The 27,714-nt window shown below is 37.1% G+C and overlaps 2 protein-coding genes and 1 pseudogene across 2 annotated transcripts; 1 reads left to right on the top strand and 2 right to left on the bottom strand.

The window, feature by feature from the left end:
- Positions 1-2,327: 2,327 nt before the first annotated feature.
- On the bottom strand, positions 2,328-3,260 carry LOC105546644 (olfactory receptor 2A2-like). The gene has a single exon (XM_011989923.1). It carries the CDS (start codon positions 3,258-3,260, stop codon positions 2,328-2,330), a length of 933 nt encoding a protein of 310 aa, XP_011845313.1.
- Positions 3,261-16,051: 12,791 nt separating this feature from the next.
- Positions 16,052-17,064, bottom strand: LOC105546643 (olfactory receptor 2A14). Its single transcript, XM_011989922.1, has one exon. It carries the CDS (start codon positions 17,000-17,002, stop codon positions 16,070-16,072), a length of 933 nt encoding a protein of 310 aa, XP_011845312.1. The 5' UTR covers positions 17,003-17,064; the 3' UTR covers positions 16,052-16,069.
- Positions 17,065-18,111: 1,047 nt separating this feature from the next.
- Positions 18,112-27,714, top strand: part of LOC105546688 — a 14,558-nt pseudogene continuing 4,955 nt past the window's right edge.

Raw genomic sequence — 27,714 nt, 5'->3', positions numbered from 1 at the left:
TTGGGCTTGTTGTCTATGCCATCATTTGCCATGCTGGGTTCTTTCAGCCTCTTCAGTTCTATCCCTGTTATTGAATACCCTGAAAGCCACATCAAACATTTGATTAATAGGTCTTTGGAAATGTAGTTTTCATTTCCTGTGATGTCTTTGATATTTTTGGTATCAAGTGATACTGGCTTCATAGAATAAATTGAGAAATGTTTCATTTTCTTCTGTTTTGAGAGATTTTTTATGAAGAAATAGTATTATTCTTTTAAAATTAAGTTTAATTTGCCACTACAGCAATGTGATTGATGGCCTTATTTGGTGTAAGTTTTAAAATTACTAATTCAACTTCTTCACTTATTACAAGTCTATTCAGATTATCTATTTAGTTTTGAGTGAGTTAGGTTGGACGAGCTTGGCCTAGATCTTATGGGGAGAGGGGGAAACCCTGAAGACACCTTTTCTGCACGCTGATTCAGTATTTAGTATGTTTCTACTCCCCTTCTCTCTCCCTCTTCTCTCCTCTCCTGTATTCTCAGATCCATAAAATATTAGGACCTTTTGCTCTGGGCTCCTTCAGCGGTGGGATGATCCCTACTTCTGTATCGATCCACCTGACCTTTGCCCAGTGCAGTTCCAAAGGGATAAATGAAACAGTGTGGGAGTTGAAACTTACTCTAGTTCAACCTCTTGCTTATGCTATCACAGTAAATGATTAAACACTTGACTGTTGCTGTCATTTTGACTGGTTGCTTAGCTTGGTTACTCAGACACTTGGAAACTCAGCTGTCTCAAGCTCAGCTTCTTGACAGAAATACAATTGATATTTGAGTATAAAACTTTTATTCTGCAATGTTGTTGAATTTATTTGTTTGAGCTGATTTTTAAAAAATTCCTTAGAATTTTCTATTTACAAGATCATTTCACCTTATGACTTTCCAATCTGGATGCCTTTTATTTCTTTTTCTTGTTTAATTGCTCTGGCTAGAACTTCCAGTCTAATGCTGAATAGAAGCAGCAACAAAAAAACTTCCTTGATCATATTTCTTGTGGGGAAAGCATCCCAGTCTTTAACAATTAATTGTAATTTTAGCTGTGATTTTCTTATCTACCCTTTATCAGTTCGAAGAAGTTCCCTTGTATTTCTAGTCTGGTGTGTGTGTGTGTGTGTGCGCGCGCGCTTGTGTGTGTGTCAGGAAAGGATTTTGGAATTGTCAAATGCTTTTAATATGTATAATCAGATGTGTTTTATTTTCTTTATTTTATTAACATGGTCTATTACATTGACTTTTGGATGCTTAAACAAACTTGCATTCTTTGAATAAACCTCACTTGGTAATTATGTTTGCTGTATTTGGTTTGCTGGTATTTGTTGAATCATTTTGCATCTATATTCATAAAGAAATTGGTCTATAGTTTTCATTTCCTGTGATGTCTTTGATTTTTTTGGTATCAACTGATACTGACCTCATATAATAAGTTGGGAAATGTTCCATTTTCTTCTATTTTTGAGAGATTTTTATGAAGAAATAGTAGTAATTATTCTTTTAAAAATTAAATAGTATTTGCCACTACAGCAATGTGATGGGCAACTTTATTTGGTGTAAGTTTGAAAATTACGAATTCAACTTCCTTACTTATTAGAAGTGTATTCAGATTATCTATTGATTTTCAAGTGAGTTGGTAGATTGTGACTTTCTTGGAATGTTTCCTTTTATGTAAGTTTCCAGCTGGTCACACAGAGTTGTTCATAGTGTTCTTTGATAATCCTTTCTGTATCTGTAAGATTGCTGATGATGTTTTCTATGTCCCTAATTTTAGTAATTGAGTCTTTAACTTTTTTGTTGGTAAATGTAGCTAAAGTTTGTCAATTTTGCTAATCTTTTCAAAGAAACACTTTTGATTTCCCTGATTTTAGTTATTCTTTTTCAATTTTCTATTTTATTTATATACGTTTTAATCTATATTTGTTTATGCTTGCTTTGGGTTTTGTTTGCTTTTCTTTCAAAACGGGAGATTTGCAATAAAATGCTGAGAAAATGATGCAAATTCCAAAGGAAAATAGCTTTTCCATCTCTTCCACTCTCCATATAGAAGTGACTCTCAACATTAAAATTTAATCCAGGAACTGGGTTCCTACTCCATAGAGTTTTCAGTGGAAAAGGTAGTGTAAAATATAATATGCGATTTTTTCACTGTAATCTTGTCCTATTTTCAGAGCTAGAATTAGAAAAAGTAGCATGTTTATATCAAACTTCTAACTGAAAAAGTTCTCAGTTTTTGCTTCAGCAAACCACTTGTTTAAAAGCAAAGACCTATCCAACTAACACTCTGTCCACTCCTTACATAGACTGCGTCCTCTGCAGTGCTCTGTGGAGGGCGCCCTTCACCTGAGCGTTCCTCAGGCTGTAGATCAGGGGGTTCAGCATTGGGTTAAAGAGACTGTGAAACAGGGACAGCATTTTCTCCTGCTCCTCTCGTTGATTGGAGTCTGGGACTATGTAAACCACCATGGCTATGCCAAAGAAGAGTCCAACCACACACAGATGGGAGGAGCAGGTGGAGAGGGCCTTTATGCGGCCCTCCTTTGTCTGTATCTTCAGGATGGCCCCGACGATGTGCATGTAGGAGACAAGCATCAAACAAAGAGGCCCGACTAAGACAAACACACAGGTAGTAAATATGACCACTTGGTTAACCCAGATGTCAGCACAGGCCAGCTTGAGGACAGACAGAATTTCACAGAAGAGGTGGTTCACATCCCGGGGCCCACAGAAGGGCAACCTTAGAAGGAGAATTGCATGTACCAAGGACAGAGCAAACCCACATGACCAGGACGTGAGAGCCAGGATTGTGCACACTCTCCAGCTCATGATGACAGTGTACTGGAGAGGGTGACAGATGGCCACATACCTATCATAGGACATCACCACCAAAATCAGGCACTCTGTAGCAGCAAAAGCGAAATACAAAAAAGTCTGCATTATGCATGGAACAAAGGAGATGGTTCTTTTCTTGTTCATCAGATTTGCCAACATCTTGGGAACATTGTTGGAAGCATAGGACATGTCAATGACGGCCAGGTGTGAGAGGAAGAAGTACATGGGGGTGTGAAGCTTATGGTCCAGACAGATGAGTCCCAAGATCATGCCATTCGCCAGCAGGCTGAAGATGTATAACAGCGAGAAGATCCAAAAGAGGAGCACTTCCATCTCGGCACTGAGCTGGAATCCCACCAGGATGAATTCTGTGACCCATGATTGGTTGACTCCCATTCCTTAATGGAAGTCTGTCAAGGACTGAAGTGTGATAGAAAGGTCAGAAAATTTGAATTTTTATCAGAAAATGAGCTAAGATAAAGGCTATAAAAGGCTATATGCTTGTTCCTATTAGATAAGCCCCTTCAAATTCCCAAGATTTGTTACCTATTTTTAGCATTTAATTATGAAATAAATTTAAACTTACAAATAGTGTCACAAATTTTGCAAAGAACTCCCACTTAATTTCATGCAGATTCAGCAAATGTTAACATTTATTATTTATCTTATTATCTTTCTCTATGTAATTTTTATTTTTTGAACCCGTTAAAATTAAAGTGTAGACATAATACCCATTTAATTCTAAATTTCTGATTTTTCAGTAAGAAAACACTAATTCCCACTAGCTTGACCACAATGTAAGTATTAAAATCAGAAAATTTAATATTGACATTCACATGTTTAATATTGATATTGACATGTTTCTTTTCTCTAATATACAATATTCTCCCTCCAACCACACCAGATTATATGTGTATCTAAAGTCATCTGTCTTTAGTCTCCTGTACCTATAATATTTACTCAGCCTTTTTGTGCCTTTCTGAACACTGATGTTTTGAAGAATTCTTTAGCATAATGTCCAACAAATTCAGAGTGTACTATATTCCTCAGTGTTTTTGTTCAAATTATTCACTTTCCGCAGGAAAAATAGTATTCTCCTGTGTGCATTCTGAGCAAGCATATGATATTAACTTGTCCTATTATTAGGGTGAAGCTAACTTGGATCACTGGGTGAAGATAGTCCTTCCCAGATATCTCCATTATGTGATTTTTCCCCCCTAATTAGTTTCTGGAGTACCCATTAAAATTATTACATATGTAGCTTGTTCCTCATAACATCACTTCACTAGTTCCATTCAGTCACTAGTTTTAGCATCCATTGATTATCTTGCCTAACTCAATTATTAATAATGATTCAAAATGTGTTGTTCTGACTCTATAATTGCTTTTACATTTATTAGTTGACAACTTTAGAATAAAAAATGCTTCATTCACTTATCTATCTGCTATCTATCTGTTATCTATCATCTGCTATCTATCTGTTATCTATCATCTGTTATCTATCTGTTGTCTATCATCTATCTATCCATCAGTATGGACTCATGGATTTTTTTTATTCAGTGGGTTGTACTTCATTGTTGTCGTTTTTTTAGTGCTTAATTTTCCTATATCTGGGCCTTCTAAGCTTGCTCCTCTGTCTTTTTAACATGTTCCCATAGTATTTGAGCAGTTATTTCCTTCTATAGGACCAGATGTTTCAAGCTCCCTTTGTATACTCCCCACTTCAATCACAAAACAGCCATTTCCTCCAAAAGTTATAATCACTTTTAATAAAGAATTATATTTATAAGCCGATATTTATATTTATCTGGGTTTTATTGGATTTTTAATAATTTATATTTTTATCACGATAATTTGCTCTTATCATGATTTCATTAATTTTTGGTATTCTACACTGAAAACAAGAACATATAATTTGAGAAAGCATACAAATTATTACAGGGGATAATACATTCTCAAGATTCTTCTGAAAATTGTGTCACTTAACTGACTTCCTTTATGGTGTTAGCATTGAAGAAAATAGTTTTGAAATTTATTATTTTATTTTTGGTGAAAAATACATGTTTGTAATTCTACTGCCTTATTAACCATCAGGTTTTATGTTATATTCTTGCTTTTATTCTTATTTAGAAATTATAGAATCTTGAATATTTTAGCTTTTGTGTAGTCCCTTGTGTAAACAATGTGATACCTACTTTGTATGAGATTTTGACTTCAAGTTTTACAAATCTAGAAACACACGAAACTCTAGTTAAAGGACTAAAGAGATGACATCTTGGAACATACAAACAAAAGTGATCATTTTAAATAATTGTGCAGTTATACTTTTCTACTGTTTATTTCATATATAACATTATTATAAAAATTATGTGAAAAATGCTGTTTGTTTAACTAGCTCTATCATATATCATGAACCATTTTCCATGTCAAAATATTTCTCTAACACATAGTTTGAATAGCTATTATTCAATATAAACATTCTAATTGACTTAATGTATTATCTCATCATTAGATTGTGTGCTATATAATGCTTCAGTAATTAAATTATATATGTATATGTTTGTATTTATTGCCTTTTTACGTGAAATTTTTAATAGTAAATTCTGAGACTTAGAAATGCTCAGTCAAGTCATTCAATTTATGTATGTATATATCTCTCTCTACTCATCTAAAAATCGAACAAGCAAAAATCCCAAATATATTAAGGTGTATCACTATAAGATGCCTCCTAATGGAAGGGGATGTCTAATTTATCAGTCATGATGCTATACTCTCAAATTAACCTTCTGTTACTCCCCAGGTTCCATATGGTGTCATGTGAAAGAACCATCTTAACACTGTGCTTCAGATTTCCCACGTAGACATCTTTCTGCATATATTATTAAGGACAAAAAATACAGATATCTCATGTTTTATGTAATCTAGTGTTTCCTCCTCAATTTCAGTTTCTACCTTGAGGGGAAGTCCTGCTTCATAGGTGAATGACATTGAGAATGAGTTAACCCTTCATACATGTTAAATAGAAGATAATATCTTTACTCATACGGAAATCACAAGTTAAAAAATAATTTAAAATAATAACATAGCACTTAAAATGTTATATAAATATAATTTCTTGTTATCACACATGGCTAATGGCAAGATTTCTATAAAGCAGACACATTTCCAGATATAAGTTAAATCTCTTTCTATGATGGATGTATTTTCAGTTTATACTTATTACTGACTTTATTTTTTTAGTGCATAATAATGTAAGATGGATTCAGTAATAAAATTTTGAGAATTCTGGCTATCCGTTTGGAGGATTTGAGGCATAGGTAAATGTAAATTTTCAGGCAGGCCTGTATTTAAGTTGGAGAAGTCATATGAATCTTTCAAAAATACTAATGTCATTACTGTGCTTATGCACTAGCCTCATTGTATAAGCATGAAGGGGAATTGTAGTGGAATCATAACCTCTTCTTGGAAGGATTTTCTTGCACGTTTACAACCAGTTACTATAAAAAGAAAGGAAGCAGCCTGCTTGAACTTATCTAGGCACCATTGAAAGCCTACTTGATAGATGGCCTATAAAGATAGTCTTTTCTAGTCTAGCAAATTAGAGTAGAGGCACAAGGGTAGGCTCTTTAGGCACCTATTAAAGATATAGGCTTGGTCAATCATAACAGTTAAAAGAGTTATGTCCTTACTATGACAATATAGACAATTCTCAAGGTAAAATCAAAGATGAAGGGGCAAGGATACCAAATGTCATTTGTTTGAATGGAGATATGCCTTCATCAGATAATGAATGGTAATATATCTTACACTTCTTTATCTCCTATAATAACTAGTATACTTGTAGGTAACAGTAGACACTCAGAAAATGTTTATTACTTAGATGAATGACATTTTTAGTTAGTCATAGGTTTATTCATGTATATGTATATTAAATATATTCCATAAACTATACACATATAATATATAGGCTATATATAGTAAATGTATATAATATATATTTTTGTCTATTGGCCAGGACATGATTTATACTTTTTTAAAAAACATTACAATTACAATTTGATTGTTTGAAAGGTCAAAATAATTAAAAACAGTGTTTTCAAAGGATACATTCAAATTAGCATAATGATGGGAACTATATTGTGTCTGTAGATAAAATTGCCCCACTTAAATGTTCTGTATGTGTAGTGGATTGAATGGTGACCCCAAAAAGATCTATCTCTATCCTAATCCTCAGCACCCGTGAATATTGCCTTATTTTGAAAGAGGGTCTTTGCAGATATGATTAAGAATCTTAAGATAATCCTGAATTTTATGGATGAGCCCTAATTCCAATGACAACATTTCTTATGCAATAAAGGCAGAAGGAGATTTGAAACAAACTGCTGAAGGCACACAGAGGCAAGGTGATGAGAAGACGGAGCAGACAGAGATGTGGCCAGACACTGGAGAATACTGATAATCCCCAGAAGCTGGAAGAGGGATGAAACATGTTCTCCTTTAGGATTTCCAAAGGGAGAAAAATTTTACTAGATTCCAGATCTGTGAGAGAATACATTTCTAATGTTTTATTCAACCACAGTTGTGGTAATTTGTTACACAAACTGTAAAAAACAAATATAGTATCATATACCTGCTTTGAATCAATGCTTGAGGACAATTTTAGAGTAATGAATTTTTGAAGCAAGTACTTCATATGGAGGTAAATAACCTGAGAGGTAGGCTTGAAGATACAAATGTCAGCATTGCAAACTTTTGCGAACAAAGCCTGAGAGGGATCAGTCACATGGGCAGTGTTTCTTTGAGATCAATAACTCAATAAAACAGAGAGGCAAAATCACAAATTCTTAAATTTCTATAAATACATTGTATTTGAAGAGGGTTCTATATAAATATGCATTAAATTATTTTGTTACAGTGAGATATATTCCTATAGTATGCCAAGTGGGGATAGTAACGTCATATTGCAAAATCTTTCTTAAACAGAGTTGGACGTAATACTCAGCGTCTGAAACATATTTAATTTCTGAATATACAGGATAACAATATTATTGAAGATAATTCAATCTATTGTTACCCAGTAGGAACATTTGTTTCTTGATATTTTAGTCTGGTTGTTTTTTCTGGATTATAATCTTTTTTTGTCATGACCCTTTCCATTTGCTGTTAAAGAAAACAGAGAAAATTTAAAAAAATAAAATCGCAGGCAGATTAACATCTTTAAGTGGCTAATACACTGGAATGGAGAACAAAATATCACAGTGATGATGCCTAAAATGTCACCTTCCCAATAGAGTAAATAAAACAATAGCAGATCAGAAAACAAAAGGTTTTCATGATCAGTATGAGCTATTTTCCACCCAGGCAGTCCTGCAACCCATAATGTTTCTTCAGCTAGAATGTTTTATTCTATTTCTCTAACTCTTAGGAGTAGTGATAGCCTGGGATAGTTCCCCCAAAGATATAATTCTATGACAGACTTACCTTTTAAACTCTTTCAGATAGAAAAAGATGTAACGTAACTGTTGATAAATTTTTCTTTTCCATTGAGAGAGGTTTTCCTGGCCATGTATATCTTTATTTAGGCTGGGTAATGTATAAAGTCCTTGCATTAATTTGGCTATTTCAGAGCCTTATTCAGAGACCTGGATACAAAGCCCCTGTTTCTCTGACCCCCTTCTCATTGAGACAATGGGGCTAGCTCTGACCTTCGTCATCAAGGGACATTGGGAGGTGATGGTGAGAGAGATGCTGGGGGAACCTTGGGACCCCTGTTCACAGCAGAGCAGGAAGACATTCCCTGGGAGGAGGAGAGGGACATTGGTGTGTATTCCAACTACCTGCAATCTACACTTTGATTCAGGAGGGAAAGTCACCCAGGGATGTTGTTCTTCCAGCATAGCCATGGTGATTTCTGCAGTCATCCTGCCCTAGTTCAACTACCTGTACTGGAAACCACCTCCCAGCAGAAATGAATATCTTCTATATAAGGAGACGTTAGCACTACACTTTCCCTGAGGAAAATACTTTGACCTAGAATCAACCCTACAGAGATGAGACACATACCGCTAAAATGAATATAGACTCCTACTGCCTCTGGGAGCCTTCATAGGATTAAATCCCAGCTATGGACAGATTCATTGGACTCACTGAAGTTTCTTTAGCTAACTCCAGGAGCATAGCTTTTATTTTAGAATCAGATGAATAAAAACGTTCTTGAGTTTCTATTGAGAATTAAATTCCCAGAAGGATAATAATATATACTTATTTGTCTTCTCTCTAAGGGGTAGGGGGAAGATGTCTGGATTTTCTCTCTGGAGGAGACTGAAGATTTTTTAATTGTCCTTGCAGGAAAATTATCAGGACCAGGCAGGGCAGATGATGGCATCACACTATTTCTGCACAAGCTTTCACAGATCTCAAGGGTCATAGACACGAGGCTGGCATCACAGATTACAATATCCAAACTCTCAAAATTATTATGGTTTTGTTACTTTATACTTCCCTACAATCTCCATGAAGGTATAAGAGAGGCCATGACTTTCAGATAGTTGAGAGATGGTTTTCATGGAACCTGGCATGGGGACTCTGAGAAGGAACAGATCTCTCAATGCCAAGGTATATTTCTATTTCCAGTAGAAAGTGATGGATACAAATGGAAAAGCATTAAAATAGCCACAGGTATCAATTATTGAGCCCTTTTTACATTTCAGAAAATGTGACAAATGCTTTATATGGACTATGTATTTTAATCTGATCATTATCCTCATTTTACAGATATGAATGCTGACATTTTGATATACCGTCTGCTATTCTTTAAGTGTGGTCGAGGGACTCTAGAATTTTTGACAAGTTTTCAAAGAGTCTGTGGGATAAAAACTATTTCACAATACTATTTAGACAGTTTTAGTATTTTTTTACCCTTGTTCTCTCATGAGTGCATACTGAATGTTTTCAGAGGCTAGCTGATACGTGATATGACAACAGATAGAAGGAAGAAAATATAAAATGCAGCTTTCTATTAAGCTGAATATTTTAAGAATTGGAAAATTGTAAAATAAAGTTATTCTTAATAAAATATATTATTTGTAAGAATATCTTATAAAGAATATCATATTAACCTATATGGGAAGCCATTTAAATTAATCAAAAGTAAATAATAAATTTGTCAGTTTTGATTTCTATTATAATAACATCAACAAATATACTTATATACATGAAATATCTTCAGATCCTCAGTAATTTTTACGAATTTAAAGGTGTTCTGAGACCAAAGAGGTAGAGAATTATTGCATTAAATTATAGATTACCAATCTAGCAAGAACCAGAACTCGAAACAAATGATCTTTATTTAATACCAAAAGTGTATTCATCATTTGTGTTCTATTGCAGCTGCAACAAATTAACAAACACGGCTTAAAACAACACATATCTATTATCTCACAGTTTCCATTGGTCAGAAGTCCTGGTGGTCAGCTGGATTCTCTCTAAAACCAAATCAAGGTTTTAGCTTGGTCTGCAGTTCTCATCTGAGACTTGGGATCCTCTTTCAAGTTTAATGGTTGTTGGAAAAATTAGATTCCTTGTGATTGTAGGACTGAAGTCTCTGTCCATTTGTCATTGCTGTTTTCTGTCCTATGGGATGGCCTCAGCTGCCTGCTGCCACTCTGGTGTCTACACGCGACCATTTCTGTGTTTAAATCAGCAATCATTTGTTGAGTGCTTCACACACTTCAAATCTCTCTGACTTCCTCCTCTTTTGCTAGGTGAAAAAAATTCCCAGCCTTTAGAAAATGCACCTGATTGTTACACAGTAACCTTCACATTTTAAGACCCATTGATCTGCAAAGCCCCTTCACAGCAGAACCTAGATTAGTGTTTGATTAAGTAACAAAAGTCTAAGGGGGGCTGTTTAGAGAATTCTGCCTATCCCATAAAGCCATTTCATCTTAACCACTGAGCAGTGTTTTCACTTTTTAGATCCTATATTTTTTCCTTGAACAGATGCTGTTCTATCAATGCTATCTTTATTATAGGTCTCAAGCTATTGCTTCAGATTTCCCACCTGAAATAACATGGCCCTGAATCCAAATTCCAAAGGGAAAAATTTTCATTTCTGTGTCTTACTCTAAGTGATAGGATTAGAATATTTTAAAGTTTTATATGAGTTTATATAAATTTAACTGAGTTAACCCTTTCTTGTACAGTTCACTTACCTGGCACTTGGCTTAGGCTCTCTTACCAGAATGATCATACTTTTCAGAGTATCTATATTTAGAAAAGCATTTACATAACAGGTACAGCAATAGTGTCAGCATAACTATGCCTAATATCTGTGATTCAGTGTGGGGTAGGGATAGACCTAAGAAAACAGCTAATCCATCCTATAAAGTCGTGACATACACATACATTTTCATGTTTTTGCACTAATCTGATTACCTGCTTCCCCCCTTTATTTGCACCCTGTGATAACCTTATGCAGAATAATTTAGCGTAGATATTAGCTGATGGTTAGTTAAATTAAGTTCTTCCACAAGGCCATCCTTTTCCATTGGTATCACATTCTGAGGAAGTTTGAACCCTATTTTACAATATATTTCATCATGTTTCAATATTGACATATGAGTTATTTACATAAAATAGTTGAATGTTACCAACAATGCCAATGTTATACTGCAGTGTGATCATGGTATAAGCAGTTTCATTCCACAATAAATCAGTAAGAATTAAGAGTAGTATTTGCTATCCCTTTCTAACAGATGTGGCCCATGCTCATACACCAGATTATTATTATTGTTGTGGGAAGTCAGGGACCCTGAACGGAGGGACTGGCTGAAGCCACAGCAGAAGAACATAAATTGTGAAGATTTCATGGACATTTATTAGTTCCCCAAATTAATACTTTTATAATTTCTTATGCCTGTCTTTACTGCAGTCTCTGAACATAAATTGTGAAGATTTCATGGACATTTATTAGTTCCCCAAATTAATACTTTTATAATTTCTTACACCTGTCTTTACTGCAATCTTTGAACATAAATTGTGAATATTTCATGGACATTTATCACTTCCCCAATCAATACTCTTATAATTTCCTATGCCCGTCTTTACTTTAATCTCTTAATCCCATCATCTTCTTAAGCTGAGGTTGTACGTCACCTCAGGATCCTGTAATGATTGCGTTATCTGCACAAATTGTAGAGCATGTGTGTTTGAACAACATGAAATCTGGGCACCTAGAAAAGGAACAGAATAACAGCAATTTTCAGGGAACAAGGGAGATAACCATAAAGTCTAATTGCCTGCAGGGCCGGGCAGAACAGAGTCATATTTCCCTTCTTGCAAAAGTGAATAAGAGAAATATCGCTGAATTCTTTTTCTCAGAAAGGAATAGCCCTGGGAAAAGAATGCATTCCCAGGTGAGGCCTCTAAAATGGCCACTCTGGGAGTGCTTGTCTTATGCAGTTGTAGATAAGGGATGAAATATGCCCTAGTCTCCTGCAGCGCCCTTAGGCTTGTTAGGATTGGGAAATTCCAGCCTGGCGAAATTCTAGTCAGACTGGTTCTCCGCTCTTGAACCCTATTTCCTGTTAAGATGTTTATCAATGACAATGCGTGCACAGTGGGACAGAGAACCTCATCAGTAATTCTAATTTTGCCCTGGCCTTGTGACCTTGCCCTGCCCATTTGCCTTGTGATATTTTATTGCCCTTGAAGCATGTGATCTCTGTGACCCACACCCTATTCGTATACCCCTCCCCTTTTGAAATCCATAATAAAAATTTGTTGGTTTTGCAGCTCAAGGGGCATCATGGAACCTGCTGACATGTGATGTCACCCCCAGAGACCCAGCTGTAAAATTTCTTTCTTTTGTACTCTTTCTCTTTATTTCTCAGACTGGCCGACACTTAGGGAAAATAGAAAAGAACCTACGTTGAAATATTGGGGGCTGGTTCCTCCAATATATTGTGGACAAGTATCATTACGATTAGTCATGATTTGGTTATTTCTGGGTTCTAAATCTGTTAGGGACAAATTAAGTCACCCTATCTGGGATTAAAGGCTTTCCACTGAAACTAGTTTCTACTGTGTGCTGTTATATAGCAGGGCCCACCTCTGTCCTCAGGTAAGGGCATGGTGTTTTCAGAATGGTTCTCAGAGCTCCTAATTGTACTACAGCTCACATCTTATTCAGATCTATTCTTGGGGTGAAGGCAGTCATAGTCCATCAGTGAAAATTATCAGTGCCCCAGACAATTTCAATAAGTTATAAGGTCTACAAGGTTCCCTTCAGTGATCCTCTTGTGTCTATGCAGGTAGAATGGAAGGCCATTGGCCCAGGGTTGCTTTTGCTTCTGTCTGCATCACAACAGCCAACAGGGGCTGTGCACAGTGGCTCACACCTGTAATCCCTGCACTTTGGGAGGCTGGGGCGGGTGGATCAATTTAGTTCAGGAGTTTGAGACTAGCCTGGGCAACGTGGCAAAACCCCATCTCTACTAAAAATATAAAAATTAGCTGGGTGTGGTGGTGCATGCCTGTAGTCCCATCTGCTCAGGAAGCTGAGGCAGGAGAATCACTTGAACCTGGGAGGCAGATGTTGCAGTGAGCCAACTTCATGCCATTGCAGTCCAGCCTTGACAGGTGACAGAGCAAGACCCTGTCTCAACAAACAAACAAACAAACACACAAGCAAACAAACCAAAACAAACAAACAAAAAAAACCAGCCAGTAAGTCCTGTTGGGTCAGGGCACAAACCCCTCCTGTAACAGTGAGTCCTAGCAGTATCCTGCGTTATTTGCTGAGTCTGTATAACCCATTCCACCTAAGCTTCATTACATTTCTAGGTTGAGTTCACTCCTTTGCCTTCCTCATGGAAGAGAATTCTCTCTTTTTTGCTTATTCTAGTTAACATTTCTCCCCTTCTTAAAGTGAATTCAGCTTATCCCAGGATGCCTAGGTAGGCATCTATTTCCCCTAAAAGCTTTTCTCATCTTGTGGGACAGTCACCATTGTTTTTGTTGTCGAATCAAATGTCACAGAGAATTCTATCAGTGAAATATTTTGATATAAGGGATGGTAGACACTGAGAGGAAATTCATATGCTGTTGTGTGAGGGCTAGAAATGGGCAAGTTGATTTTAAAATTGGCTGAGGAGCACCAAGAAAAAAAATGGAAACAATAATACATTAGTATATAACACTTTAAATTTCAGGAATTAAAAGGAAGCAAGATAGGGGAATACTTTCTGAGATTAGTGAAAGTAAGATAACTTGTGCTCTGAATATCAGAGTAATGTTCAGCTTTAGAAATCCCTGCCCTATCAGTCTACGTGATTCCCTTCTTTACATGGTAAATATTTCTATAGTATAAGGGCTCCAGGCTGGGCTCAGTGGCTCACGCCTGTAATTCCTAGCACTTTGGGGGGCTGAGGCAGGTGGGTCACGAGGTCAGGAGATGGAGTCCATCCCAGCTAACATGGTGAAACCCCATCTCTAGTGAAAATGCAAAAATTAGCTGGGTGTGGTGACGGGCGCCTATAATCCCAGCTACTCGGGAGGCTGAAGCAGGAGAATCACTTGAACCCAGGAGGCAGAGTTTGCAGTGAGCCAAGATCATGCCACTGCATTCCAGCCTGGTGACAGAGCAAGATTCCATCTCGAAAATAACTCTAACATATCCTGAGGTTTTGATATCAGTAATTTTTCCTTCTATATTCTCTTCCAGGCAAAATTATCATCAGCTATCAGCTTAGGGTTAAGAATTACATTTCTGGGTATTCCAGGATAAGATGAGAATGGCTCTCTGAATATATAATTAAAACTAGGGCTTTTTCAATATCGAGATATAAGATGCTTTTAATTATATGGCTGCTAAATATAAAAGAAAACAATTAAAAATCTAAGATCTTGTTAAATCCACTCTTAAAAATTAATCTGTACAAGATATCTCTGTGCTTGTTTTCATTGAACTGCTGTGCTCCAATTAGAATATTGAGTTGCAAACTTTTATCCTAAGATCTCAGGCTCAAATTAGTGATGGAGTATGAGGAACCTGCTCTTAATTCCTGTGTGATGGAGAAACCATGAATATTTACAGTCCACTGGCTATTGAGTCATGGCATATTTTAGAAAGTGTCAAAGGAGGAAAAGCCTCACAAGTAAGTACAAAGTGATCACAGGGATTTGACCACAGACATATCTAATCAGACGCCCCTTGAGACCCCACCCAGTGAGGGTCTCTAAAGTGGAATCAGCTGGAACTTCACTAGTTTTAAGATCTAGAACAAGGGTTCACAAACTACTGTCCCTGGGCACCATTCCAGCAGCCACCTGTTTTTATAAATAAAGTTTTATTGGAACACAGGCACACCCATTTGTTTACATGTTGTCTATGGCTGCTTTTGCCAGAGTTGAGTTGTTTTGATACACAGGTCAAAGCCTTAAGCATTAACCTGTGTATCTTCACAGGAAGAGTCACTAACTATTGATCTTGAGGATGTGTACTATGCTCTTATTAACTCAGTCTGATTTAGCTACTATTGGTACAAACTCTGCTAGTATCGACCATTTCCAATATTAGAAATAGATTTCCAGTAACATCAACGATAAATAAGCCATTAAAAATTTTAGACATTTTAGTGGGTATATAATACTATCTCATGGTGGTTTTGATTTACAATTCCTTGCTTACTATTGGTGGAAAGCAGCATTTGTATGTTTATCAGCCACTTGCATTTTCTGTAAGATTATCTGTTCATATGTTTTGCTAATTTTATAAAATTTGGTTGTTTATATTTTTGATTGTTGATTTAAAGGAGTTCTTTCTATATTCTGTATAAAGAGTTCCATTTCTGAGTACATGTAGTTTCCAGAGGATCACTTGGTTTGTGGCTTGCATTTCTTCTTTCTTAATGGCGACTTTGATGGGCACAATGATTAATGTGAAGAGGTCCTATATTTATCAAACTTAAACATTTTACATCTAGAGATTTTTATGTCTTCTCCGTGAATTTATGCCTATCCAGGATTATAAATGCATTTACCTATCTTTTCTAAAAGATTTATGTCTTCAGTTTATATGTATAGATCTACAGTATTCCATTTTAAGGTAGCATTTATTCTAGCAGAAGACAAAAAAAAAAAAAGCCTACTTACATATTTTGCAGGGAACAAGGCTCCCTCCCCATGGTTCCCTTTGAGATGTTTCACGTCAGTCTCTCCTTCCTCAGTGCCCTCCTCAGGGCTCCCTTGACCTCTGCATTCCTCAGGCTATGTATCAGGGGGTTCAGCATTGGGTTGAAAAGGCTGTAAAACAGGGAAAGAACTTTCTGCTGCTCCTCAGGATGGCGGGAATTTGGGGCCATGTACATGACAATGGCACTGCCAAAGAAGAGCCCCACCACACAGAGGTGGGAGGAGCAGGTGGAGAAGGCCTTTCTGCAGCCCTCCCCAGACTGGATCCTCAGGATGGCCACCAGGATGCATGAGTAGGAGACCAGCACCAGGCAGAGCGGCCCCACCAGGATGAACACACAGGCTGCAAAGATGACCACCTGGTTGAGCCAGGTGTCAGTACAGGCCAACTTGAGGACAGACAGGATTTCACAGAAGAAGTGGTTGATTTCATGAGGCCCGCAGAAGGGCAGTCTCAGAATGAGAACTAAATGGACCAGAGCCAAGAGGAAGCTGAACACCCAGGAAGCCACAGCCAGGACAGTGCACACTCTCCAGCTCATGAGGACGTTGTAACGTAGGGGGTGGCAGATGGCCACATAGCGATCATAGGACATCACCACCAAAATCAGGCACTCTATGTGAGCAAAAGCCAAATACAAGAATGTCTGCATTATGCATGGCAAAAAGGAGATGGTGCTTTTCTTGTTCATAAGATTTGTCAGCATCTTGGGGACATTGTTGGAAGCATAGGACATGTCAACAATGGCCAGGTGTGAGAGGAAGAAGTACATGGGGGTGTGAAGCCTACAGTCCAGGCAGATAATCCCAAAGATGACCCCATTCCCCAGTAGGGTGAGTGTATAGAAGACAGAGAAAAGTCCACAGAGGAGAATCTCCAGTGCTGAACCAACCTGGAATCCCAGCAGGGTGATGTCTGTGATCCATGTCTGGTTGCCTTCCATGTTCTTATGGCAGAGAAAGATAAATCCTCAACTAGGAGAGGAAGGTCAGGGCTGTGGGCCAAAGGTGCACAGAGGTGGCACTTAAAAACTAAAACTTTGAATGGATTTTCTAGAATATATTCTCAGGTAATGTTGCCAAAACTAACCAGGTGTGCTCATAAAAATGAGAAAAAAATCACATTGTATCAATGGAATAGTAAGAATACATACATGTATATGTGTATATATATTTGTGTGTGTATGCATACATGTATGTAACATTTAATAAAGTATAACATAACAGGATCTATTATAATATACCCTACATAAGAGGATACACATGCACGCATGTGTTATTTTGAAGAACTCAAGTATCCTTGCTTCCCTTTCAGTGGGAAATCTTGATTTTTACATAGTTTGAGAAGAGAGGACCATAAGAAATGTTGCAATATGAGGTGGTTTTGCTTGCTCGTCCTGCTTGCCTTCTCAGTCTGAGATGTGCAGGGACCGGTACCCTCTGTTTGCCATGGGCTTGCTCACTGTCCCTCACCTCCTTACAGGCTTTTCTACCCACTTATTTCAGATTTGAAATCCCTTCTAAATAACTTTCAATTTTGTAGTTTCTTTAAAACTTTCTAAGATGCTCCTTTTCAGAAGCTGGCCAGTACTCCCTAGCAGCTCCTTTAGGTGCCTCTTTTCCATATCTGGTATTTGTAGTTTTATTTTCAGAGTTTTCCTCACTTCTTCATCAGCATCTGTTATTGTAAATTAGGCATGAGTGAAAGAATTCTTGGCTACATACAGTGAATACATGTATGTATCTTTAAAATAACTCAGTATGGTGTCATTTCTGAGGTCTTTTAAATAATAAACTCAAAAGAAAAACCAATTTACATTAAGTGGTTACATTTAAAGATTACTGCTGTATTGTTATTGTATTTTCTTGGGCTCTTTTCTTGATTATAACTTAATACGTTGACATCTCTCAGAGCTTATCCTACTTTCTAGTGTGACAAAGCCTTTTGTCATCAATATATTCGCAGCTATGGCAACTTGGGTTGCTGTCGGTTCCCCTAACTGCATTCTTCTCCATCACCTGTGACCATGCCAGCAGCCCTGTTGCCGTTCAGATGGATCCTGAGCAGGTGACAGGGATAGGATCAGGTGAAGTTCCAGCTGGTGAGCTTTTTCTAAGGAGTTCTTCCTGGAGGGCTCCGGGTCTGTACAGCCAGCAGGGGGAGACCAAAGGCCATAAGAAGGATGGATAGCGTCATCAGGTGGAGAAACCATGTGACCTGTTGCACTTCACATTTATTCCAGAAACAGCCTGAGGACTATCTTTATTTTCAAATCAGGCTAAAGGTTCAAATCTAACAGGATAATTTTAAAAAACAATTCTGATTTTTTTTTATTTAGTAAATACATAGATCCTCAAATTTATGTATTAAAATAGGACATTATACTGAGTATTTTAAAATTACCAGTTTTCACTTAATATAATACTTTTCATGTATTGAAATTAGATTTAATGGACATTATTTTAAAGCCACACAATATTCTGCCACAATTTATTGAATTTCTTACTGTTGGAAATTTTTGTTCTTCTTATTTTTATTGGCAGTGAGATACATTTTCTCTTAAACTTAAAATTTGCCTATATTCATAATTATTTATGAGAACATATTTTAAAAGTGAAATTGCAGATGCTAAAGATACAGAGATCTCAAAGGTTTTTATCCCTATTTTAGCTTCCATCTAGAAAATTTGATCAATTTCAATTCCCTCCCTCAGTGTGTAAGAATCATGTCTCTTTGCCACATAGTCAGTACTAGGCATTACCAATTACAGTCTCTGTTAATTTAATAAGCAAACAATATTATGTAATTTATATTTGTATTTCATACATCCCTTAAGGAATGATCCTTGAGTGCATGATCTGTTTCAGCCACTGTTCTAAGCTTTCGAGGCACAGCTGTGAATGATGTAAACACGTTCTGAAAGGGAGGCCGATTATAAAGAAGTAATATTAAGGTGATGTACTTTTCTTCCACACCTCACATTTCTATTTAGGGAAGGAAACCTCTACGCCCTGGATAAAATTGCTTTAGAGTATACCTGCCTCTCTCTGTCCCCTAATTTATATGATTTGTGAAACACGAAAGAGAAACTGAGGATGACTTCTCTCCGTTCTCCGTTTCACCCGCATGCATTTCTGTCCGCTTGGGATTAAGGTATCGGGAGCATGTTCAGTCCCATTTGGAGGTGGGGGAGGGGCGTCAGCTAACGGTTGTGATTTTAATTTGGAGAGAAACTTTGTTGAAAATATAAACCATGCTTTTCAACAGACCTTATTAATAAAATATCTTTTCGAATTATATCCGATTCTTTTTTGTATTATTCAACTTATTTTTTTCCGGACTTGAAACAGAGAGAGGGCATGATTCATTATCACCCTAAAAGACCAGGAGTAAACAAGTAAAGATAATCGCTGGCCGTGAAAGGAACAATGAAGGAAATAATCTAGATAAAATAACAAAGTTACTTGATTTGAGGGGGGTCTCCTTTAGATAGGATGGTTGGAAAAGGTCTCTCTTAAGAGGAGACAGGTGAGTGGAACCTAAACCGTGAAGGCCACAACCCTGCCCAGAGCCAGAGGAGGACTGTTCTCTACACAGGGAACAGTAATGGAACAGTAAACGCAAAGACTCTGAACAAGAAGCACTTGGTGAGTTCTGGGAAGAAAAAGAAAGAAACACAATGTACCTGAACCACAGTGAGCAAGAGATGGTACTTACTCTTTGTAACCTTGTTTATATTTTTAACAATCTGAAATTGATGTAAAAATTCATAAGTTTAGCTGATAAATATGCTTGTGACTTTATAATAATTGATTTACTTTTAGATTCATGAAAGCAGGATACAGTTAAAAGATATGTACAGAACTTCCAATGAGCAGATATTTGAAATAGGAAACTGTTTAATTTTTTGCACAACATAATTTTCATGCCAGAATGGTAGTTGCCAATTTTTCGACACAGCAAATGTTATGTTAATGTCCCAATGAATCAAGCTGAAAAGGAGAAGGCTTTTATCCTTGAGACCTCCAGGGACATGGATATTTTGCATATTTTTAGTCCCTTCTGGCTCCCATCTGTGGTGTACACATCTGTGCTCCTACTATTCCAAGGCCAGTGACCTAGGTAGCTGGCATTTGGATGCTTCAGCAGTAAAAATAATCCAGTCATTACCAAATAAATACAACTGTTTGGTTAATCTAAATTCATAATTAAGCAAATCTGGGTTTATAGTTTTATTTGTAATTTTTGTAAAGTGTAAGGAATTTCGAGGAAAAAAATCCCAGCAGCCTAGATTAAACTATTTCTAAAGAGCAGGAATAAAGAAAGAAACAAATAGAATTCTGAGCGAAAGTGAAATTTAACCAGATGTGAACTACATCCAAACTGTATAAAACTCCAGCTATCAATTGTGCTTTTAACAGTTGTGTACAAGAGGCCACAAGGAGAAAAGTCTATAATGGTGGCTACCTACACACAGAAATTGTCAATCAGTTCAATTGTGAAGTTAAGATCAGTAAACAAATACATAGTATAAGAGGAAAATAGATTTTTTCCTTTTATTTATTGGCATCCTTTTGTATTTTGGATTTCACAGTTCAAGGAGTCAGACTTTTCTTTTAGAAAAAGCCTGTGGCAGGTTCAATAAAGAACCAGATACCTGAAAGGAAGATTTATTTAGGCGTCCACTCCAGTTACACATTACAGAACAATCTTCAGTGGATGAAATAAGGGAAAAAACTGCATGGATACATTTTTCTGTTCTTAAAGAGCAAAGCAAATTTAGCAGTGACAGAAAAAAATACGATCTCTGAATAAGAATGAGAGCAACAGGAGTAACAGTGTTGGCCAGAACACTATTCCTGTCTTGACTCTGAGCAATGAACATGACGCATTTGAGTCATGTATTCTAAGGCTCATTATTGTCAAATGTAAAATGTTGACCACAGATACCAAAAGGACTGATGTGAAGGAGAAGTACCATCGCACTGGTACATTATAGGAATTTAATAAATGTTAGCTGTTACTAATAATATTAAAGATATTGTAAAATTGAGGGAAGTATTAAAGCATAGGGATTGGAAATCCAGTGCCATCATCATGGTGTTGCAAACACTTTCATGTTTATCTTGCTTTTCTTTTTGGCTGTTTTTGAGTTTAAACATAAGACGCACATTTTGCTTTGATTTCCTAATTGAAATGTTCCTATATTTTGACTTTTGATATTAAAAAGCAATTTAAAGAAATAGAAGACTCCTTTAAAGTAACCACACTCCCTGACTGAAGAAAAAAATATATAGGCTGTAAAAGTAAAAGGTGAATCCCACCATGCTAAATATCCCAATGATAGAGAGAAGATTAATTTTTTGGAAAGAAAAGGGGGGCATATTTAGGGTATTTAGCACTGACACAAAAGAAAAGTTTCTATTGAAAACTGTCTTAGAATGGGAGCCCTGGGGCCACCAGCAGTGGGGCTGTGGGGCCGCACTGATTTGTCAAATCTTTGCAATTACTCAGAAATAACTTGCCATCTCCAATAATATACTTTGACACTGAGCTTAGTCCTAGGGAGCAGCCTAGTTTTGTTTTGTTTTGTTTTTTTGAGACGGAGTTTCGCTCTTATTGCCCAGGCTGGAGTGCAATGGCGTGATCTCTGCTCACTGCAACCTCCGCCTCCCAGGTTCAAGCAATTCTCCTGCCTCAGCTTCCCGAGTAGCTGGGATTACAAGCATGCGCCACCACACCTGGCTAATTTTGTATTTTTAGTAGAGACGGGGTTTCTCCGTGTTAGTCAGGCTGATCTCGAACTCCCGACCTCAGGTGATCCGCCCGCCTCAGCCACCCGAAGTGTCGGGATTACAGGCGTGAGCCACTGCGCCCAGCCGCAGCCTAGTTTTAAAAACAAACGAACAAGCATGGATTCCCGAGCCCTGCAGCCTGGGTTCAGATCCTGGCTTTGCTACATACTAGCTTTATGACTTTTCTGTGCCTCTTCACGCCTCAGTTTCCCCATCTAGAAAATGGGGTGAGTAATAAATTCTGTCTCATAACATAGTTGTGAGGATTAAATGCATTAACTCCCATAAGAACTTAAGTTTTTTAGATATGTAATTAGGGATATGAGAACCATCATTGGTGAGAATATCTGAATCCAATTATCGTAGGGAGACATGTTATGTTCTCAGTGGTTCCTCTGCTAAAATCAGAGAAAAAGGAAAAGAGAACCTGTACCCTGATGGGCACTGGCTTTTCCCTGTGAGTGAATGGTGCCTGTGTCCAGAACAACTGAGAAGGGGGTCTTGTCTGGCGACACAATGCTTCTGAGAATGTGCAGGACTAGGCAGTTAGCAGAGGGGCAAGGAGGATACATCCCTGGGTAAGCAAACCGCTTAAAAACTCTGCTTCGGTTTTTAAAATTAGCATTATTTGTAAAAAGAGGCACCTGAGCCACGTAACCCCTGACAATCACTGGAGCCCTTTAGCCAGGTCATTTCCTACAGGAATGGCTATCTGATCCTCTTCTCTGGCACACTGATGACAAAACCAGGAGCCGCCACAGGGTAATGAGGGGATATAGATGGAGGGGCTGAGAGGGTCAGAGGTACATGTCCACATCCTGGGTAGACGATGGTCCCTAGAGGGCCCCTCAGGACCCGAGCTATAAATACAGGCTTAAAGGCAGAAGGAGACCACGCCGCAAGGGCATTTCATTATCAGTATCTGGAGCCAGTGATTTCATTCACTGCCCCTTTCCCATTCCCATCTGTAAACCCCTTCTCCAGGCAAATGCACCACATTTACTTACAGTGGAATAATCTGTGGTCTTTTCTTCTAACGTACCCTTGGGCTTGCTAGGAACCTCAAAGACAGGAAAGGCAGAATAGATAGACTGGGATTGATTCTCCTCTCTAATGGGGACTCCTTGGGAGGTGAAGCCCAGACACAAAGCTCTCCTGAACTTTATGATACAATTAGTTGTGTAAGTCAGGCTTTTTCTTTCATTATTTGACTAGACACTCACTCCCTGCAGAGAAAAATAATGATTCAGAGAACAGAACCCGGTGGTAATACTTCTAATCATATCTCTCTAGAGAGAATAAAGAATTTGCTACTTTCCTATTAACGGGCGAATCAATGAAGGCATTGCCCATGTTTATTCATTTTGTTCTTTCAGCATTCCCATGGGATGTGTTATGTGTGTTTACTGGGGATCGGACAGGGACAGAATTTCTGTTAAAAGACAAGACTTTTGCACAGAAGATTTAAAAACCAAGATCATGCCGTAAATTAATTTCTTTCAATGGTTATTCTGTCAATCTTAAAACTGTTCCACTCTCTAATTCCTAGTTTCACTAGAGGAGAGGCAATGATCTCTTGGTCTCTGCTGATTAGAGATCCCTGAATTCTGTTAAGGCATCACCTCAGAGAAATTGCTTTCTCTCAGTAGAGAAAATGCCATTGTAAAAGAACCACTCCAAATTTCTCACAAATGTTATTGACCTGGTAGTTCAGGTATACTTCATCTTCTTCCTTGAATTTTTTCAGTGTACCTTCCTTCTCAAGCATTTCTTAGCCACATATTTATTTCCTCACTGTGGGTTAGTGCCTACAGATAAAATGGGCATACTTTTCCTTTCTCTATCCTTTTTTTTTTTTTTTTTTTTTGCACTAAGTGACAAAGTTTGATGATTGTAAAATCCTTCCAGTTCTTACCCTCTGAGTGTCTTTTCTTAACATAGATCTCAATAGAGGTTTAGTTCTTAAATTATGGTGGAGGGAGCACTTCAAATAATAGTAAATATTATTACTTCAAATAATAGTAATATATTTAACCTATCATAGAGACCAGTAAAAGATATATCCAAGGAGAATATAATTGGAATTATTTCTCTTTTAACATAATCTGTGTGACCAATAGAGGCTTCCTCTACTTACCTTATTATTCTCCAAAGAACATACTCTACTTCATTCAAGTACTACCCCTAGCAGCTCCCAGTCTTGAAATTCTTATTCCTTATTTCAAGACAATTTTAACTGTTCTACCCACTTAACTTCATACTTAATACCGATTCTGCAAAGCACTCTTGGAGCCCTCTTCACCAATCCAACCCAAACTGGGCTCCCTTGTGAAACAGAACATAACATTTACATTTAGCATGCTTTCAGGTTGTACATAAATAGCTTTTGACTCTCAGTGTTTTTATCATTAATGTTTTCTAAAAGGTTACCATAGAAAAATTAATTTGATCACCAACATTTGGATAAAACTAAGGAAAATATTTTGGTGAATATTAATTCAAATATACATAATTAGTACAATTTTTTTCTGACATGGACAATATCATGACATTGAACAGAGTCTACTGTGGATATAAAGAGGTGTCATGATATGGCTCTCTTTTTATCTTTCAAATTTTAAAGTAGATAGAGCAAAAATATTCTTGTCTTAGACATTTTGTGAGCATTATTAACATTTATATTGATTAATACTTTGTATTTTAGCAAGAATAAATATGAGGAAGCATACTTGGCTCCATCAGTAGTGACGAGCTTGAGAAGAGCAAAGATCACCTGGTGGCCATCCAGCAGACCATCTGGAGGCAAAGCCCCGTATCAAAGGAACTCACAAGTAATTAAACTGCCTGTAATCCCAGCACTTTGGGAGGCCAAGGCGGGTGGACCATGAGGTCAAGAGGTCCAGACCATCCTGGCCAACATGGTGAAACCCCATCTCTACTTAAAAAATACAAAAATTAGCTGAGCATGGTGACACACGCCTATACTCCCAGCTACTCGGGAGGCTGAGGCAGGAGAATCGCTTGAACCTGGGAGCTGGAGGTTGCAGTGAGCCGAGATCGCACCACTGCACTCCAGCCTGGGTGACAGAGTGAGACTTTGTCAAAAAAAAAAAAAAAAAAAAAGAAGAAGTAATTAAACTTCCCTATTATCTAAAGCCACATCTGGTATCAGGCTTCTTTACAAGAATTTATAGGTAACTAGAATTTCTGTACATCTCTGGAATGCATGCATGTCAAAACTCATTGTGCAATCCTTGCTGACATCATGGCCCATAATATCTACAAATGTCATCATTTACCATGGCCTACATGACTAACATGGTCCAAACTCCCGCTTTAAGGTTCATAAATAACACTAAGGAAAATCTGCTGTGGTGTGCTCAGTCCTCCTGCTGAAGTCCCCGGCTGCTGCACTCTGATACAGCATTCTATCTAATAAAACTTTCCCTTTCAAACCTATACTGTTGTCGGTAATTTATTTTACCACCCATGAGCCAACCACTGTCTGCTGCCAAAACTCTGACACCTCACCCAGCAGAACCTTTGTCAATGAAGGTCAATTTTGAAATAGAAGTGCATGCTAACTACTATTAAAGATAATACCTACAGCTTGGCCTAAATTTTCTTTAAATATTTTGCTATTTCTGAGACATACAGAAATACCTTCTCCACATGGCTTGAGTCTTTTATTTCTTTTCTTTTATTTATTTTTTTTAAGTCCACTTGTCACATAGAATTTCAAGGGATAGTTGAGGAAGATAAAATAAGCAATGATAATGATTTTGAAATACTGAGGGCTGTTCTCACTATAACTTCTGTCATTGCATACCCTTTTAACCTTATAAAACGTTTGTAGGATATGCTCCATCAAAACAAAGGAGTAAACCAAGAGAGAGGATGGCATGAGGTCAATGAACTAGGGAGTCGAACTCAGAATAAAGGCAGATGGAATTGCTAGGATGCAACCAGTTTAGATAGAAGAAGCCTAGAAGTCCACTGAGCAATGTCTGCAAGTAAAAGTCCTAATGGATATATTATTTGAGGTGGCAGAGGGAGATTGAGTGGATATATTATTTGAGGCAGCAGAGGGGTGTACATTCAAGTTTTATCATGAGATTGCAGCCATTCAATCAAATACTTAGGCTTCACTTCTAATTCTAGTTTTCTTGCTATTTCCACCACATCTGTAGTTCCTCCACTGAGTCTAGAACCCCTTAAAGTCATCTGACAGAAAGACTTAACAATGGGCATGAAGAAACCAAGCATGGGGGGAAAAGGCAAGCAATTACCATTATCATTATTATTTGCAGCTATAAGCATTCTAATTAATACACATTTCCTGCCATAAAGGCAAGAGTAAGAAAATATTGGCCAAATAAAGGGTTTGTTGTTGTTGTAGGTTTTTTTGCTTTTTAACCTCATTACCATTGCTGATGAGTTGTGTATTAATGTGCTTCAAAGGGGAGGAGGAGAGTTGCTTTTCTTTCTCACAGTATCAGACTTCTCCTGCACTGCCTCCCCTTTATTGGCCTTATTAGTGAGACCACAGGAGTTGGAGAGTTGGTGCTGGCAACCAGTATATCTCTCTCTTCCTCTCTCTCTCTTTTTTTTCCCACTAAGGGAGTAAGTGGCAGAAAGCCTTTTTATTTATTTATTTTAAAATCTGTATTTTAAATGTTCAAGAGTCTGTGTTCTTCTAAATAAGAATAAAAGTAAGAAAATAATATGAACTTTATAGTTAATAAGGGGCTAGCATGATAAATCTACATTTTGCCTAAAAATAAACAATTGAGTTATATCAAGACCATTTTCTTCAATGCTAGTGTTAATTTAGTGAAATAGAGTTAACTCCATAAAGGAAATCAGTTAAGCCATATTAGATTTTTGGAAGTAATTTTAAAAATCTTTTATGCCTTGTGACAATTTCTATACTTTCCCAAACGATATGCTTGTACTTTTCAAGAAGAACTCCAAAAATGTGGCATCAATTATGATAAAATATAAATTATTAGAAGTCCAATAAAATCCAGATATTATTTTATAAATATAGTTCTTCACTAGAGGTAGTCAGACTCCTTGGAGAAATGGCTGTTTCTATGGCCAAAGCAGGAAATGTACACAATGATCCTGAATCACCTGATTATATGAGAAGAAAGTAAGTCTCAAAAAGATGGGGCGTATTAAAACTATGTGGGTGCAAGCTTCAAAGGTCCCTATCTAGGAAAATTTAAAACCCCAAAACAATCATATTAATGAATTATAATCTATTAAATTAAAAAAATCCATGAGTCCGTATTGACAGCTAGCTAGACAGCATAGTGGGTAGACATAGTTACATGATATATAGGTGAAGGCTTCACTTATATTAAATTGCTAAATAATAAATGTAAAGGCAATAATAGAGTTACAAAATCAAATCTGCAATAATCATTACTAATAATTGAATCAGGCAAGATGATCAATGGATGCTCAAACTAGTGGTTCAAAGCTTGAAAAGGAACAGGGTATTTATTCAAGCACACTATGGAGATAGTGCAAATTTGGTTACAGATCATAATAACACAAATATCACAAGAAATTGAGTCGCAAAATGTTTTTGTTTCTCAGTGCATATAAAAGTTATGTTTATAATTTACTGTCATCTGTTAAGTATGAAATACCATTATGTTTAAACAATGTATGTATCTTAATTTAAAAATACCTTATTGTTAAATAATGCTAATGACCATCTGAGCTCTCAGTGAGTCGCAATCTTTTTGCTGGTGGAGAATGGTGCCTTGATGATGATGGGTGCTGAATGATCAGGATGGTGATTGCTGAAGGTGAGGTGGCATTAGCAGTTTCTTTTTCTTTCCCTCCC

This window comes from Mandrillus leucophaeus, unplaced genomic scaffold (assembly GCF_000951045.1).
Source record: "Mandrillus leucophaeus isolate KB7577 unplaced genomic scaffold, Mleu.le_1.0 Scaffold365, whole genome shotgun sequence".
Classification (NCBI taxonomy): Eukaryota; Metazoa; Chordata; class Mammalia; order Primates; family Cercopithecidae; genus Mandrillus; species Mandrillus leucophaeus.
Note: the sequence above shows the minus strand (reverse complement) of the source record. Positions and strands in the feature narration are given on the sequence as shown.